The sequence below is a fragment of the Gymnoscopelus microlampas genome (genome assembly GCF_963454915.1).
Source record: "Gymnoscopelus microlampas genome assembly, chromosome: 2".
Taxonomy (NCBI): Eukaryota; Metazoa; Chordata; class Actinopteri; order Myctophiformes; family Myctophidae; genus Gymnoscopelus; species Gymnoscopelus microlampas.
Genome location: NC_139939.1, coordinates 20,971,260 through 20,989,396, shown reverse-complemented (window position 1 = coordinate 20,989,396; position 18,137 = coordinate 20,971,260). Strand labels below are relative to the sequence as shown.

Below are 18,137 nucleotides of genomic sequence, written 5' to 3'. Positions count from 1 at the left end.
ACATCTTCACGATTTCTCAAAAATAGTAGATCTACAAGCTCATAGCGCGGCACTCTGTGCCGCGCTATGAGCTTGTATATCTGCTATTTTTGAATAGCCAAAGTGTAAAATAATGCTTTTCAGCTCAAATAAAAAAAGTGACACAGATGCGTTCAGGTCTTAATCGGTTAAAAATACAGTAGTCCTATTGGACCATGAAGTCCAATAAGGCTACAACAGTTAACCACTTTCAACCTGGCATCCCTATTAGCATAGCATAGCTGATCTACAAGCTCACGATGCATCACAATACTACACATTGTGAGTTTGTAGATTGTCTATTTTTGTTATTTTTGTGTGACACAGTGGTACGGTTAAGTATAAACTAAAGTGCAGCTTACGTGTTTAATCAGGCTAATTGATTTATTAATGAAAACATCTATTCGTTTTTTTTGCATGGATTCAGTGTTATTAAAGACAAAATATATATTAGAATAATCGCTAAGAAAATGATGCATCGTTGCAGCCCTACTATTATGTATATATAATATAAGGGAACTCATATAAAGCAAAGTAATATTTGCAGTGAGGTGTATTAGTGTTAACTTGCTGTTGTGAAACTAGTTAATACACACAGACTTCTACTATAGTGACATATTGTCTCTGTAGGGTGGAAACCTCATGTCCAAAAACTGTTACTTTTCAGGATTCAAATTCAAAAGCATCAAAAGTAGCAGATCCACAAGCTCAAAACGTGTCGCTTCGCGCCGCTTTTCGAGCTTGTAGATCTGCTACTTTTGATACTTGTGTGTGACGCTGTAGGATGATCAAGTAGGGCGTTCATTTACCAAAACAACATAAAAAGTTAGAATGTGGAGATAAGAGGTTTCTGCCCGACAGTGACGGTATCTTTGTTGTACTTTTCTCCCAAGCCGAATCTTTGAGTTGTTGTTGTTGCACTCATTGTATTTTTCCACTGGTATCATCCACTCACCAGTAAGGCGTCCCGATGAAAGAGTCTCTCCTCTGTAGTGTTTTGGTGTTCTTCGCAGACACCCCGAAGTCAGCTGGGAAGACAGACGATTCAACACAACACTAATATTAGCCACAAGAATGTCACCAACATTGTTTCTTTCCACAAAGCAACCAACTGAGCCAATGAAACAAAAAGGAAAGACACAACCAAAACAACTCTAAAGGACAGAACGCTTTGGTTCTAACTAACAGAACAACAACAAATCATATTTATTTATTTCACCTTTCATGTATTGTAGTGATTCCTAACCTGTGGGCCGTATTGAAAGTGGGCCCTCAACATCAATGGCAGGGCACTGATTTTTAAAGATAATATATCATTAACATTAAAATATGTAATAAATGTAATAAAACAATGACATGGCATTTTTTATAGTGATACCATTAACCCATTTAAACCAGGAAAGTGTCTGTGTAACCACTTTAGGCAGATCTACAAGCTCTATGAGCTCACAAGCTCACTTTAAGCAGATCTACAAGCAGATCTGCAGATCTACAATCAGATCTGCAGATCTACAAGCTCTATGAGCGTGTATATCTGCTATTTTTGAATAGCCAAAGTATAAGATAATGGTTAAAGTGGTTAAAATCTAAAATGACAGATGCGTTCCTGGTCTTAATGGGTTAAATAATAACTTAAAAGTATACTCCATTGGTTCCATTCCATTCATCCAAGGCACAACACAATCGATTGATTGATCATTAAAATAAACATGTGATCATTAAAAACACCCATCCGACCAATAGGCTGCCGTGTTAAGTGGTCAGATGGGTGGGCCACGATTAGAATGCTTTCAAGATTTTCAAGTGGTTTAAAAAAGGTTTGGAACAGCCGCTGTATTTGAATAGGTGCCATCATGCTTTGTTTCAAACACGAGCACGCTAACCGCCAAGTGTGACATTCGTGTGACTTATGTCACCGGACAAAATGCCTCTTGTGTATTATTACAGCAGCCTTGTTACATCCACCAGCAATGACTCATCCCACTTAAGTCAACCTCCATTACCGCATCTGTTGTGGCTACATGTGTGATGCACACACTGCAGGCCAATAAACACGGGCCGCTGCCTTGCACATTGCAGTCCGAGTCCAATCATTGATTCATGCTGTATGTCAACACAGTGAGCAGGCGTTGTTAACCTGAGTTTGATCGGCTATTTTTGCTGCTTTTCGCGACGCTCTTGTGCGGCAAAGTAGTGCATTGATTTACCAAAGAGACTTAAGAGGGTTGAGATTTGGGTTTCTGCCTGACAGCAAGGATATTGTGGCAGAAACCCCTTATGTCCATATTCTAACTATTGGTGTTTTCTTTTGTAAATTAATGCCCTACTTGATCATATTACAGCGTCACATAAAAGTATCAAAAGTAGAAGATCTGATACACGGCACGAAGCGACGCATTTTGAGCTTGTAGATCTGCTACTTTGGCTATTTCTGAATTTGAATGCTGAAAAGTAACAGTTTTGGACATATGAGGTTTCCACCCGACAGAGACGATATGCTAAATGGAATATTGTATTATGGAGACTGATTAACTGCATTCCTGTGGTATAATATGAATCTATTGACAAAAGGACTGTTATATTTGAACACAGGCGCAATATTCATCACTGTAACTTGGCTGTTCTTTACATAGACTACAGCAAAGACCGTGTGGAATCTAATCTTCTGCAACATTATCAGAAACGTATTATGTGCAGTACAATCATGCTAATGTTTTGGGGGTTCTTAAGCCACTTTCAATCTGGTGTTCCTATTAAGTTGGTCACCAGAAGGGTGCAACAGATGTCCCTCCTGTGCATTTGCACTTTGACTACAGGGAGTTACAACAGAGCAGATGACAAGCATAACTGGTTGGCATCATAACATATGAAGTGCCACCGTGTGGGTTCAAACTGCACACCAGGGCGTGGCCAACTGGCTGCACCACAGACTGGGGCACATGATGTTGTCCACATAGCAGACCGCTGAAATCATCATTGTTGGAGGGTTTTTTTTCCCCCTGAAAGGCCGCTAAGAATGCAATGCACCATAATTCAAAACGTCCCTAATACTGGACCTGCTCCGAGGCTGTCATGAAGGGGGGGACTCAAACACGGGGTCGGGACCCATTTGCGGGTCGCGGATCCATTTTTACGGGTCGCGAGTAAACATCCCTTCATTTTTTGTTTCCTAAATTTTGTTTTGAATTATCATTCAATATTTTCACAAATTTCCTTTTTTTTTCTATTTTCATAAATTCAAAACAAATTCATAACTGAATACAGAAATCTAAGAAATGTCATAAATAATTTGTTTTTAAAGAAATAGTGAAAATAGCTACAAGCTCACAATGCGTTTGGGAGATACCAAAAAAGTTTGGGAACCACTGGTTTAGTGTTTGCAAATAAGTGTCTGCCCTCTGCCCAGAAAAAGGGGAAACACATTTATAATACAAAAGAAAACAAATCCAAGGCACTCGTCATAAAGGTAAAAATAAAAAAAGGCTTAGTTCACAATAGAACAGATTTAATAAACATGCAAACTTAGGCTGAAATATGTTTCATCTGTTCTATTATAAACTGAATCAAAGCTACTTCTTTTTTTTAACTTTCTGATGAGTGCCTTGCGTCTCTGTCGGTTAGAACCCTCATATATAAAAAAAACTGTTACTTTTCAGGATTCAAATAAAAAAAATAGCAAAATGATGCTTTTGTGTGACGCTCTAGTATGATCAAGTATGGCGTTAATTTACGGGAGAAAAAAAACAAAAATGTTAAAATATAGCGATAAGAGGTTCCTGCCCCGACAGCGACAATATAAAAGCTTACCCAGCTTGACGTCTCCGTCCAGCGAGAGGAGGATGTTGCCAGCCTTCAGGTCTCGGTGGATGATCTTGTTGTCGTGCAGATAGACGAGGGCCTGCAACGTCTGCTTACACACCACTCTGATCTGGGGCTCTGTCAGGGCCCTCTCCAGTTCTGTGTAAGGGGACCCAGGGGACCACATGAAGATAGGGGAGTGCCAACAGTTAATCCAACTAATTGATTTAATCGATTACGAAAAAATTATAATTGACAATCGATCATTTAACACATTGACTGGCATGGACGTAATAATACGTCATCTCAAATCCAACGCTTGACAGCCAATGATGTAATATTACGTCATCTGGTGTTTAGTATAAGGTAAAACCAAAATAAGGTAAAACTGCAGGCAGTGATGGATGAATTAATGAATTTATACCTGGCAATGAATGTGTTAATAAAATAATTGATGCTGATCAATCCTAATTTTGAACATGTCATTATAGGTGAAAAGTTTTTAAAAAAATAATAAAAAAACAACATTCATAACAATTTGAAGATCTACAAGCTCATGACGCATTTTGAGTTTTTTTATATATGGGTTAGATCTGGTGTAATTGATGAAAGATACCATGTGTAGTTAGGGTTGCATCGGCTTAAAGACGTCTAGAAGTGGTCTAGTTGTTCCACTTGTATTCTGTGGCATTCTTTGTTGTTTGTTGTGTCTCATTGCTGTGAGCTTGTAGATCGGCTACTTTCGGCACCGTTTGTGTTTTGACTATGTAAATTGTATGTAAATTGCATTCAAAGTAGAAACGCTGACTCACCCAGCATGACGGCATCCACTGCTCCACCACCACAGAACTCTATGAGGATCTGAGGAAGATAAGAAGAGACAAATCCACTGCCATCCTCTGAATACAAACCCTCACTAAAAGCATTAGGCATAATAACCAAGGTAACAAATCGTCACTGTCGGGTGGAAACCTCACATGTCCAAAACTGTTACTTTTCAGGATTAAAATTCAAAAACAGCAAAAGCAGCCAATCTACAAGCTCAAAATGAGTAGCGTTTCAAGCTTGTGGATCTGCTACTATTGTGTGACACTGTAGTATGATCAAGTAGGGTATTAATGGATACCTGGAGTAAATACAGTACTGTCTCATTAGATCCTACTCATATAGCCGTTTGGCCGATACTTATCGGCCATTATTTGACTTTTAACCTTTCACAATTGTCGATTATTCAATTTATCGAACATAAATAAATAAAATAATCGACAGTTGCAACAGTATGTTAACATCCCTCTCTATATAGAACAAAATGTATTTGACATTGTGTGTGTGTGTGTGTGTGTGCGTGTGTGCGTGCGTGTGTGTGGATGAGTGGGAGAGGAAGCCACAGTATTGGCTCACAGTTCCTCTCTACTCGCTCTTCACAGTCCAGTGCTAGGGCCCATTGTACGGGAGCAGAGCCACTAAAACAACAGCACGCCTACACAGAAACAACAGTGGAAGAGCTCCGCACGCTGAATAGAGCAGATTGTCTCAAGACTCGGGGCTTTGTGTGTCTTGGAAATGGCTTTGTTGTTGAAAGTGGAAAACGGCGGGTCTTGAAAAGCTCCCATTGAACGCTTTGAAATGGCATTGTGGAAAATCTTTTCACGTGGTTTGAGTGAAACATTTCTCGGGAGATGGCGAGAGCAGTCATCTTAACCGCTTTCGAGTTTCAACCTGGCGTCCGTATTTTGTGAATGTCAATAATTTGCAAAAGTAGCCCCATCTACAAGCTCACAATATGCAGCTATTTTCGCTAATCGCAGTATGACCAAGTATATAGGGCTTATGTGGTTAAATGTAGGCTGTATCCTGTGGCCCAGGCTAGTTCTCCAAATGATGATAAACCGGCCAAATTTATTTTCGATGGTTACGGCGTTGCATAACTGTGGCTAATATCTTCCTCTTCCTGGGGTGTGATGGTTGAGTGGCCTCACGCCTGCAAATAGCCTCTTGTCCACTCCACACATCACTGTTGTGACAGAAAAAGAGTCAGCATCACACTAGAAAGCTAAGCTAGCCTAATACTGCTAATGTATTGCTACAGGTGCCACTGGCACACACACACACACACACACACACACACACACACACACACACACACACACACACACACACACACACACACACACACACACACACACACACACACACACACACACACACACACACACACACACACACACACACAGTGTTCATGGAAATTCTAATCCTATTTGGATTATAAGCACTCTGTTCTAGCCATATAGCTAGCTATGGATTAAAGTTCTCAGTCTCCACAACTGGTTTCACTCATTAGGATTCCAAAGAGGCCAGCGTGCGTGTCTTTTTCTTGGCTTGTAACTTTAATAGTGCTGCTCTGCACCATGTGGCTGGTAAAGTCAAGCCCTACACTAATAATAGATGTTTTATTTTAGGATTAAACAGTATTTTAATTGGTCAAACTAACAACAGAACACATGCTTCTGTAAACTGTATATATTCAGAAGCACCTTCCGTAAAACCCTAATGGTCTCGCTTATTTCATGAAAAGCAACGGTTTAAGCCTCAATCAGTGATTTCTTCAGCTGGTTGGCTGTATGTAGAATAGCAGGAACACACGTCGGTTTAGAATGATAATAGCAATTCCAGAGGGTCCCTCGCAAGAGTTGTTTGTGGTGCTAGTTTGCAGCATAGCACCACAATCATTTTAACCACTTAATCCATTTATATGTTGGCTATTCTAAAATATCAGATCTACAAGCTCACAGCGCGCCACAAGCTTGTACATCTGCTATTTTTGAAAGATTTTGACATATATTGAAAATGTTGTCCCTGGCACAAAGGGTTTTCAGGTGGGGGGGGGGTCCGTGGCCAAAAACATATCAATTTAGGGGTCCTTGGCACGAAAAGGTTTGAGAACCACTGTCGTAGGTAATCCCTATAGGTAGCTCACAGCAACGTGAAAACACTTCCTCAGTGCGGAGCCTGCCTGGCCAATCGTCATACATCACTAGCCATGTTGAAAGCTCCCTTTAAAAAAGGTTCAACTCTCTTTCATTCACTCAATGGATGGAAGTTCATTCTCTGCCAGTTTACAGGATGGCTGGCTGCACAATCCAATAGCTTGTGTTATTTTGTGTACGATTGAGGAAGTAGAGGTTCCAACCGCCAAACAAAACCACACTGGCTTGCACTGTTGTGCACTTAGTGATTTGTTGACTTATTGTCCAGATGACCTCATATAAACAAAGTTGGACTCATGCTGGCTCCCATGCCAATCCCCATTTTGGAAAGTCCTAGACCACTGATTACCAATGTTTTGACCGATATTAAAGTAAATAAATAAATATACAAATTACTAAATATAGTAATTACTCATAAGCCCTACTTCGTCATACAACGATGTCGCAAAAAAACAAATCTTCTGAAAGTTTTTTTGAAATTCTTTTTCATTGATAATGATGACACGCCCATTGCCCAAAAGAGATCAATTACTAATTGATTATTTTACAAAATGATCAATAATTCTTTATAATTACTGAAACATGTTTTTATGATTACATTTGATTAACTGCTACACCCGTACATGTCACCCACACGTGTGCAGACTTTCAGGCTGAAATGTCAGCCATGCTGTCTGTGTTTTGGGGAAAACTGGACAATGCAACAATGACAATGTAGGCTGGGCTTTGTCAACCATGTGCCTGATGATGACAACGATGATTTATCAAACAATGTTATTTTTGTCAATCATATCCTGACAGAAGCACTTTGTAGACCCTGCTCCAAATGGCTTTCATCTCCAGGAGGAGTGGTCCTGGGCTCTCAACGTCCAAATGGACCAGGTCTGTAGCTCTGAGCGTGTACAAATGGAACCAAATGGACCCTCGCGGGTTGAGAATCACTGGTCTATTAATCTGAGTTCCCAGAAGTTTTCGCCAGCTCTGGCGAGGAACTTCTGGGCCAGAGCCCTGGTATTTGTGGGCGGGATGTACCTTACGCTCTGAATCTGAGCGGACACGCCTCTTACCGGTCTGAGAGCTGTGCAACTCGTCTAAAAAGTCCGACGAGAGGCAAACAGCAGTACACAACAATGGCGGCCGAAATTTCTCAAGGGGAAATTGCTTCCCGTCGATCCTATTTAGATGCAACACCCACTGCATGTGGATCCCGCCCCCTTTTCTTCATTGGCTGTTGATTTGAATCACAACGCAGTGGCCGCGCCCCTGCTGTCCAAGCTCCGACGCTAACCCTCCCAGACTACTGGTCTATAGGCCCACGGCCGCAGGCCCCCCGGGGGGCCACCAGGGGGCACCAGGAGGGGGCAGGGGAGATTGTAAAGGGGAAGAAAAGGTGGGGGTCTTGTATAATACAATTATTAACATTATTGTGTATTTAAAAGGGGGAAAAAAGGAAAATAACTAAAATACATGTTGTGAGCTTGTAGATCGGCTAGTTTAGCTATTTTCTTTCTTCTTTTTTTTAAAGCCATGGCTATTTGGGGGTCCTGGGCATGGAAAGGTTTGATAAAGGGAACCCCTGCTCTTCTAGGCAATCTTTTCTAGTATTTGCACACCCGGGTGGGAGCCAGCCATGTACGTGAAGATAACAATCAGAAGACAGCCCTCATTGGGCTGTGTCTATTGTTTACTAGACAATGGGGAGGAAAGGGCTGAGCACTCATTGCACTGCAGTGTAACTAAATACTCAGGTAATCATGACACTTTATTATGAACCCTACATCTATGTACTGTGTTTATGTATTGAGTCACGGGAGTCAACGCTGCATACTTGTCATTATGCTGGCTTTCTTTGGGTCCAAATTCTTCCCCTTTTCCCTCTCTGTCCTCCTTCTCGAAGCTTTGTTTGGTCCTTGGGAACAAGGCTGGAGTGAGCCAAGGCTATCACATCTCATCAGCAACCAGTAATACTACTACAAAGAGACCTGACCTACATATCGTTGCTGCCGGGGCCGAAACCTCTTAACTCCATATTCTAACTTGTTGTGTTTTTGTGTAAATTAAATGCTACTGGATCATACTACAGCGTCACACAAAAGTATCAGAAGTAGCAGATCTGAGCTTGTCGATCTGCTACTACTTGAAGCCTGAAAAGTAAGGTACATAGCTTTCCACCCGACAGAGACGATATAAACAGTTTGATTTGGTGCGGGAAAAAAACTGTTAACCACTTGAATTGTGGGGTTCCTTATTCTGGGTATGTCATGCATCTGGGCTAAGTTAACATATCTCCCAAAACACTAACCAATAGTATGCAGGAAGTCAACCAAACTAAACCTAGCTGGTTGTCTGTGGTATCAGTCATCTATGACATCAGTGACGATCTATGATGTATGACTCCAAATTTAGGCAAGGTTTCAACCCTGATAACGCATTGAGTTCCATTATACAATTAAGGTTGACTATTTCAAAATGTATAAACATTATGTGAAAAAAAGAACAGTGGAGGTACTTCTGTGGCCTACTGGAGAAGCAGTAATTCAAAGATCCAGACAGACAGACAGACAGACACGTCACACCCTCTCATAAACCCTTGCACACCCACGTTGTAAGAAATTGAAAATACTGGCGGGCAGTGGGCTCATACTGTGTAGTGATGCATCTATTCTTGGAATATTTTAATAATTAAAGTATAGGCTACTGCTGTGAACACAGGTGGATGAAATAGTTTCATGTAAAAAAAAAAGCAGATGGATTCTTTATGGTCTGGTATGATGATTAACAACTCTAAACTGTCTAAAGCAGCTTATTTCTGTTGTTCACAATCATGAACTTTGACCAGGAAGTGTGATAGGAAAACTACAGTGGGCTAGAGTCTGTACCTGTACATATTATGGTACAAGCCTCACAGTAACATTCACCACTTAACCCCTATTACAACAGCAAAATAGCCTACCTAGCTTGTAGATCGGCTATTTGTGCTATTTTTGGATTATTCTGACATTAAAAATGTTGCGCTAATGTTCACGCTTAAACAATAGCACGAAGTGACGCGCTATGAGCTTGTATATCTGCCGCCAGGCCCTATAGATATAGAAAACCCAACCTACAATCGACGTTTTAAGAGCAAGCCATCAGAAAAACATTCCAAGGACACAGTCTAATCCTGTCAATTTAGTTGCTAGTCATTCAGGGCAAAGCTATTACAAGTCCAAGGCATTCCTGGAGCTATAGGGTGCATAGAGCACACTGCTGTAAGCACCCTGTAACCTTATGCTGTGTTCTCACACTAGCAGCTACAAAGGCTACATAATGGCCAAGTGAAGCCAGCTAAACTGCTACCGAGTCACTGTAGAAGTGTTGCTCAAGTCAAACTGGGTAAGTGAAAAGGCCAAAGGGTTATGGTTAAATAGCACAGGGAAGTGGTTTACTGCAATAATACGTTTTTCTTTCATTTTACGGAAGGGAGCAAGAACTGTGGGGAGAGAGAAGGGGAGTGGTACTTTAGATATCATGTTATGTAGACAGATCCCAGGTTTATTTGTAGACCTGGCTGGCATCCAATAGTATAGTGTGTATGGTTTCAATGTACAGATTATAGATGATGTTATTTTTATATTATACAGTTTAGACTGATGATAGGTTCTTGGTTTACCTATGATCCTCCTAGATTACTATTTCTATGCATTTGAAACACCTTGTGTTTACCTTGCTGACTGTAAATCGCTCTAGATTAAGAGCGTCTGCTAAATGCCTAAATTGTAAATTGTTGGATACGGTGAAACAAAAACATAAGATTGGTTGACACGTCACTGCGTCATTGGAGTGCTGAAATAAAGTTGAAGCCAGCTCAACTTTGATTTGGCACATGTCTGGTGTCAGTTTTCAGCTCCATGTCGCCGACTTCCCTTGAAAATCACTAGTAGTGTGACAGTAGCAATCATATCACACAAGGCCTCTGATGACAGAAGTTGAATACAGAATACCTAGTCTCATGAATTATATAGAACAGTGGTTCTCAAAGTGGGGTCCGGGGACCCCCAGCGGTCTTTGAGGGGTTCCAGGGGGTCCCCAGCTAAATTTGTTATTACAGCAATAGTTTTGACCCCTTTATCCATATTTTAATAAGTTGGCTAGTTAAAAATAACAGATTGGTTATTTTTTTACATTTTGAATAATCTTGAAAGTGTTTAACAAAAACATTTTAACAGATGTTCTCTGCTGGGGTCCCTGGCACAAAAGGATCTGCGGCCAAATATATATCAATTTGGGGGTCCTTGGCATGACATTTATTTTGAACTACTAATATAGAAGACAAGCAAAGTGGCCACCTTGTGTTTCACTGTTTTTAAGCCCTATTTAATAAAATAAATAAAATTGACGATCTTCATGTCTACAGCGCGTCGCATTGCGCAGCGTTGTGAGCTTGTAGATCTTCTATTTGAGCTATTTCAGATTTTTTTTTTTTTTAATTACTGAAATTATTTTACGTTGCCCAAAACAGGCATGCCATGTTTAAAGTGTTTAAGACCTCCTACAGAGGTGATCATCATTATTATATACCACCACAAATCCCCTGAAACATACACCAAGTTGTATAAACAAAATATAAGCGGTCAAAGGAGCTACAGCCTAAGGGGGAGAACAGAATAACACAAATCTAATCCCACTAAAGCAGGGGCTCCCAAACTTCTTCAGCTCGAGCCCCAAAAGATACATCTGTCTCCCTGGGACCCAAACCTACAAAAATACATTATGAATTAGCCACTTGAGCCATATTTAATAATGAAAATAGCCAATTGATTATTTTGTTATATAGCCTATATAGATGTGTGCAGTGCAGTTATGCGTTTTTGGCTGATTGGGGGTGACTTCTATTGTACATTGGATTCAGTTCTAAAGGGGCGGGGGGGGGGGGGGGCTCTGTCGGGTGGAAACCAAATTTGTATCCCTGGGACCCAAACCTACAAAAATACATGAATTAGCCACGTAATCCTATTTAATAATGAAAATAACCGATCTACAAGCTCACAGCGTGTCACAATACAATGCCTTGGGGGCTTTTAGATCTGCTAGTTTCACTATTGCCTTATCTTTATATTTTTTCTTTTAATGGGATAAAATAATTAAATATTCCTGAAATTCTTTTGAAAAATGGGGGGGGGGGGGCTCAAACATAATATGTAATATAATGTTTAATATTACTTATTACTCTTAATGATACCAAGTAATAGGTAATACAAGTAATGTTTAAAGGATCAATACGTAACCAGTAACAACCATGCCCAACAACCATGTTTTGGGAAACACTACAACACTGAAGGCCTGAGCTTATGCAATGGACAGAAAGGGCGCTGGCTGGCTGGCTGGGTGGCGTCATTATGCCCGCTGCCTTGGGCAGAAGTTACCACAGCCAGGAGACAACCGAGTCTCCAGATTCCCCTGTGAGTCACTCTCTCCAGTCCGGTCCACTCACCCAGAGCTTGCTCTCGTAGTAGAACGCGTCCAGCAGCTTGACTATGTTGTGGTGGTCGCATGAAGCCAGGATGTCTATCTCCACCATGTAGTCCTCCAGCTCCTCCTCCGTCTTGGTGTCGATGACTTTGGCAGCGGCCAGGACACCCGTCTGCTTGTTCTGTGCCTGCACGGTGAAAACACAGTGTGTTACGCCCAGTTCATGTTATGGCATCATCATGCGATCTATACGAGCTTGTAGATTTGTTACTTTTGGTATGTGACACCGTCGTACGATTAACTCATTAAGACCTGAGGCCGATTCTACAAAATGTCATATAAATCCTAACAGTTTTTTGGAAAAACCTATGTTTCTATATCAGTGTTTCTCAAACTTTGTCAAGTCAAGGACCCCCAAAATGATATGTATTTGGCCACTGACCCCCATCTATCTCAAAATATTTTGTTCCAGGGACCCCCAGTCGCTTTAAAAAAATATATTTATATATATAATTATCATTGCACATCCGGACACCACTATAAAATGGCATACTCTTTCACACTACTATATAGTGACCATATAGTGCACTATATGATTAGGGAGTGATTTCAGACCCAGCCACTCATTATATCCGCCAGGCTGATGGCAGACACAGACAGATACAGAGATCTCTATACATGGCATAAAAGGGACACAGACAGACAGCCAGACAGACACAACGGGTCTCTGACGATGGGTATTGCATAAATGGGTGGGACATGCGTTCCCAACTGATCGTTCCTGAGTAGACCTGTGCCCGGTCTAGTCCATCTATCAATGCATGGAATCTCTCAATGTGTGCCTACTGTATCTGTCCATTGTCCCCCACATATCGACTTTAAATCCCCATATATGGATCCCTGATGTCATCAATATCAAGACGTAATAGTACTGACGTCATAGATGGTCTCCAAGTATACAGTATGCCCAATTGCCCATATATGGAGATCTCTGATGTGATCAATATGACGACATAAAATGGGTACTAATATATATATATAAAATGGGTATTAAAATGATGAACAAAGCTCCAGTTTCTGCAAAAGTGGGTTTAAGGTGACTCTCCACGAAACATACTACTTCAGCCTACAACAGACTGGCAGTCGGTTGGCAAAAGTTATTCTCAAACAGGAAGCAGAAGGACTATCCCAAACTATCTTCAGAAGACTGACCTGCAGAATGGAAAAGGGTGATATCGCGGCACCTCCCTACCCTGGACCCCCTCTGAACATCAGTGAAGCTGTCTATCCTCCCCAGCCGATGTACCCAACAGTTCAACAGCCTGGACCTTATGGGGCAACACAATATCCTGTACAACAGGTGGTGGTGATACAGCCACAGCTGTATGATGTTCCCGGACAGATGAAGTGTCCCCACTGCCAGGCCAGTGTCATCACCAGGACCTCCCACAGAATTGGTCTGCTCACCTGGTTGATCTGTGGCGGACTTGCAATCGTTGGATGCTGGCCTTGCTGTTGTATTCCATTTTGTGTTGACCCTTGCATGGATGTGGAACATAGCTGTCCTGAATGCAACAACATTATATATGTCTATAAACGGATGTGAAGCATGAGAGAAGCCCGGCTGAAAAACGATCCTTGTTGTTTAACATACCCCAGTGGTTCCCAAAGGCCAATTTGGGGGCTGGGCCCCAAAATGATAACTTGCTTTAATCCATTGTCTGCATGTATGTTCTCAATATGATATCAGACAAACTTATCATACAAGAAATTATATTTTGTTCCCCAAAAGTTTCAAAAATAGTGAAACTAGCAGGTCTATAATCACGCACCTCTATATCTTATCTCAGGTACTATGTGTAAATATTTGGGCAGCAGGTGGGCACCCCCGTCACTGAGGGCGGCCTACAATGGAGAAGTAAGGCGCCTCCTTCCCTCTGCTAGCCTGGGAGGCCGCCTTGGGCAAGCGGTAGTACTCTCTTAGCCTCCCAGCTATGGGTTAAATAGCGACCTGGGCAGATGGGGCTCGTTAACCTTGGCTGGTAGCTCTTCTAAGTGAAGGAAAACACTGACCTCAAACCTCCACTGCCTTATGGCCACACCCACCCATGGGAAAGGCTTCGGGAGTCAAGCCAGAGGAAAAATCAGGAGCTGGAGTCCCTAAGGCAGGTCGAGGCCATTTATGGAAATGACCTGGCAACTCCTGCGATGGCGTTGGAACCAAGTGTACTGGCTCTGCCTTTCCTTTGGACCTTTCCAGCGACATGGAGAGGGGGGGACCTGCTGCATGGGTAACAGCTTTTTCCCCATACTTACCTACCCAGGCTTTGCGCCCTGGAGAGGACACTCCAGCTTCGCTATGCAGCGTTGACACAACACGGGAAGTAGCAGTCTACCGGTTATAAGTCTCATGCTCGTTTGGCGTAGAGCTAGACGCCAGGGGCTGCTTCCGACGGTGGGAGAGGTCATCATACCTTAATAGGTGGCTACCGCCCGCCTCAAGCTGGGCAGCCCCCAGCCAATTAGGTGCCACCTCGCCACGGTCCTCTAACCTCACTGGGTGTGTGGGGTTTAGGAGAAAAGCCGACAAGCGGATCGAAAATTGCGCACCAGGCAAAAAGAAAAATAAGTCCCCCGCCCTAAATTTGGGCACTTGGAATGTAAGGACAATGACCCCCGGCTTTTCAGACGACGACGATTTGCAAGATGTAAGTGATGTGCGCAAGACAGCTGTCATTGACCTGGAACTGAGCAGGCTGCAGATGGACATTGTCGCTCTCCAAGAGACGAGGCTCCCAGATTCTGGATCTCTGAGAGAGAGAAACTTCTCCTTTTTCTGGCAGGGGAAACCATCAGGTGAGACCAGGGAACGAGGAGTGGGGTTTGCAGTCAGGAACAGCTTGTTGGGATCTATTGTTCCACCCGCAGAGGGAACTGAGCGAATCCTGTCTCTTCAGCTCCACTTACTAGTAGGACCAGTCAGCCTAATTAGTGCCTATGCACCAACCCTGACTTCCCTGGCAGAAGCAAAGGACACGTTCTACGATGACCTCAGCACAGCCATCAACAGAATCCCAGAAAAAGAACCACTGTTCATTCTCGGTGATTTCAACGCCAGAGTGGGTGCCGATTACAACTCCTGGCCTACCTGTTTGGGTCAGTTTGGCACCGGGCGAATGAATGAAAATGGGCAACGCCTGCTGGAGCTCTGCTGTCACCATGGTCTCTGTGTCACTAACACCTTCTTCAACACAAAGCCTCAACATAGAGTGTCTTGGAAACACCCTCGATCCAAGCACTGGCACCAGCTCGACCTTATCCTCACAAGGCGGCCCGGTCTACCCAGTGTCAGGCTTACACGTAGTTACCAGAGTGTTGACTGTGATACCGATCACTCTTTGGTGTGCTGCAAGGTGAAATTGCGGGTAACAAAACTGCATCGCTCCAGAAAGGAGGGCAGACCTCACATCGACACCAGCAAGACACACGACCAAGGGAAAGTGCAGGAATTTGCACGAGTGCTGGAGGAATCTCTTCCGGGCCCACCCAGTGCCAACGCCCACGAAAGATGGACACACCTCAGGGATGCCGTCTACAATGCTGCCAGGTCCTCCTTTGGAAAGAAGACCAGCAAGTCGGCAGATTGGTTCGAGGAACACTCTGAGGAAATGACATCTATCATTGAGAAGAAGAGAAGTGCCTTGGCGGCCTTCAAACGCTGCCCTAGTGAAAATAACCTGCTGATCCTTCGGGCTGCCCGCAGTGCAGTGCAACTGAGTGCCAGGCGATGCGCCAATGACCACTGGCTCCAGCTATGCTCTCGGATACAGAGCGCAGCTGACATGGGCAACATCAAGGGTATGTACGAGGGAATCAAGCAGGCATTGGGACCAACGCAGAGGAAAACCACCCCTCTGAGGTCTGCCACGGGTGAGGCAATCAAGGACCGGGCACAACAGATGAAGCGATGGGTAGAACACTATTCCGCTTTATATGCCAAGGACAACATCGTTACAGAGGATGCCCTAAATTCCATCGAAAGCTTGCCTGTGCTGGAGGAGCTCGACAGTCAACCAACACTCGAGGAACTCAGCAAGGCCCTGGATTCTCTTGCCCCTGGCAAGGCACCAGGAAATGATGGAATCCCTGCCGAGGTCCTGAAGTGTCACAAAGACTCCCTCACCATTGAGCTGCACAGAATCCTCTGCCTCTGCTGGAGAGATGGTACAGTGCCACAAGACATGAGGGATGCTAACATCGTCACACTGTACAAAAACAAAGGTGACAGGAGTGACTGTAATAACTACCGTGGCATTTCCCTCCTCAGCACTGTTGGGAAGCTCTTTGCTCGTGTCGCATTGAAGAGGCTCCAAGTACTGGCAGAGAGGGTTTACCCAGAAGCGCAGTGTGGATTCCGAGCCAACAGGTCGACCATCGACATGGTCTGCAGGGAAGGCCTCTTCAAGATCGTCCCCAAGATCGGATGTCCACCCAGGCTCTTGTGCTTCATCAAGTCTTTCCACGAAGACACAAAGGGTACAGTGGTCTTTGATGGCTCAACATCAGATGCTTTTGACATCCGAGGTGGAGTGAAACAAGGCTGTGTCCTCGCGCCCACCCTGTTCGGGATCTTCTTCTCTGTCCTGCTGAAGCAAGCCTTCGGATCTGCCACAGAGGGTATCTATCTCCGGACCAGGACAGATGGAAAGCTCTTTAACCTTTCCAGACTAAGAGCAAAGTCCAAAGTTCAGGTGAAGTGCCTGAGAGAGTTCCTCTTCGCAGATGATGCAGCAATCACCACCCACTCAGCTGAAGAGTTACAGCAGCTCATGAGCCGCTTCAGCAAGGCATGCCACAACTTCGGACTTACAATTAGCCTGAAAAAGACACAGGTCATGGGACAGGATGTGGACTCACCATCAGGATATCCAACTATGTATTGGAGGTTGTCCACGACTTTGTGTACCTGGGTTCAACAATCTCTGACTCGCTCTGTATTGACCAGGAGCTTAACAAGCGCATCGGCAAGGCAGCTACCACCATGTCCAGACTTACAAATAGGGTGTGGACCAACAGTAAGCTGACACAGCAAACCAAGATGCAGGTCTACAGAGCATGTGTCATGAGCACCCTCCTGTATGGCAGTGAGTCCTGGAAATTACACACTCGGCAGGAACGTAGACTTAAAGATTTTTTTTTTGGGGGCTTTTTATAGCTTTATTTGGAGAGGGACAGTGAAAGTAGGCTGACAGGAAACGGGGAGAGAGATGGGGGAAGACACGCAGCAAAGGTCGTCGGGAACGGGACGCGAACCCGCGACACGCTGTCAGTTAAGGGATTTCAACCGAGGGTGCCTGGACCGCGACGCCACGGCCCAGGCCAGGAACGTAGACTTAATGCCTTCCACATGCGCTGCCTTAGACGCATTATGGACATCACCTGGCAAGACAAAGTGCCAAACAACACCGTCCTGGGGAGTGCTGGAATCCCCAGCATGTACAGCACTCTGAAACAGAGACGCATGCGCTGGCTCGGTCATGTGGTGAGGATGGATGATGAACGGATTCCCAGGGATCTCCTCTATGGAGAATTAGTTCAGGGAAAACGTCCCATAGGTAGACCTAAACTGCGCTACAAAGACATCTGCAAGAGAGACCTGAAGGCCCTGAACATCGACCTGGACACCTGGGAAGCTGCAGCATTAGATCGAACAACTTGGAAACGGATTATTCAGGACGGACTCTTCAAGTTTGAAGAGACGCTTGCCCAGCAGTCCGTGGCGAAGAGACTGAGGCGAACAAATGAGGCCCAAAGCCAGACAGACAGACCAGCATCAGTCTTCCCCTGTATGAAGTGTGGAAGGGAATGTAAATCCCGCATAGG

General features: G+C 43.7%; 1 protein-coding gene across 1 annotated transcript in view; it reads right to left on the bottom strand.

Moving 5' to 3' along the window:
• LOC311061839 (STE20-like serine/threonine-protein kinase) overlaps nucleotides 1-18,137 on the bottom strand; it is a 52,779-nt gene that overhangs the window by 25,160 nt on the left and 9,482 nt on the right. The window contains exons 2-5 of the mRNA XM_084080536.1: nucleotides 12,277-12,441; nucleotides 4,629-4,677; nucleotides 3,826-3,975; nucleotides 974-1,046 (exon numbers count right to left, since the gene is read on the bottom strand). Coding sequence (XP_083936662.1) covers nucleotides 974-1,046; nucleotides 3,826-3,975; nucleotides 4,629-4,677; nucleotides 12,277-12,441 — 437 coding nt within the window. The remainder of the gene's footprint in view (nucleotides 1-973; nucleotides 1,047-3,825; nucleotides 3,976-4,628; nucleotides 4,678-12,276; nucleotides 12,442-18,137) is intronic.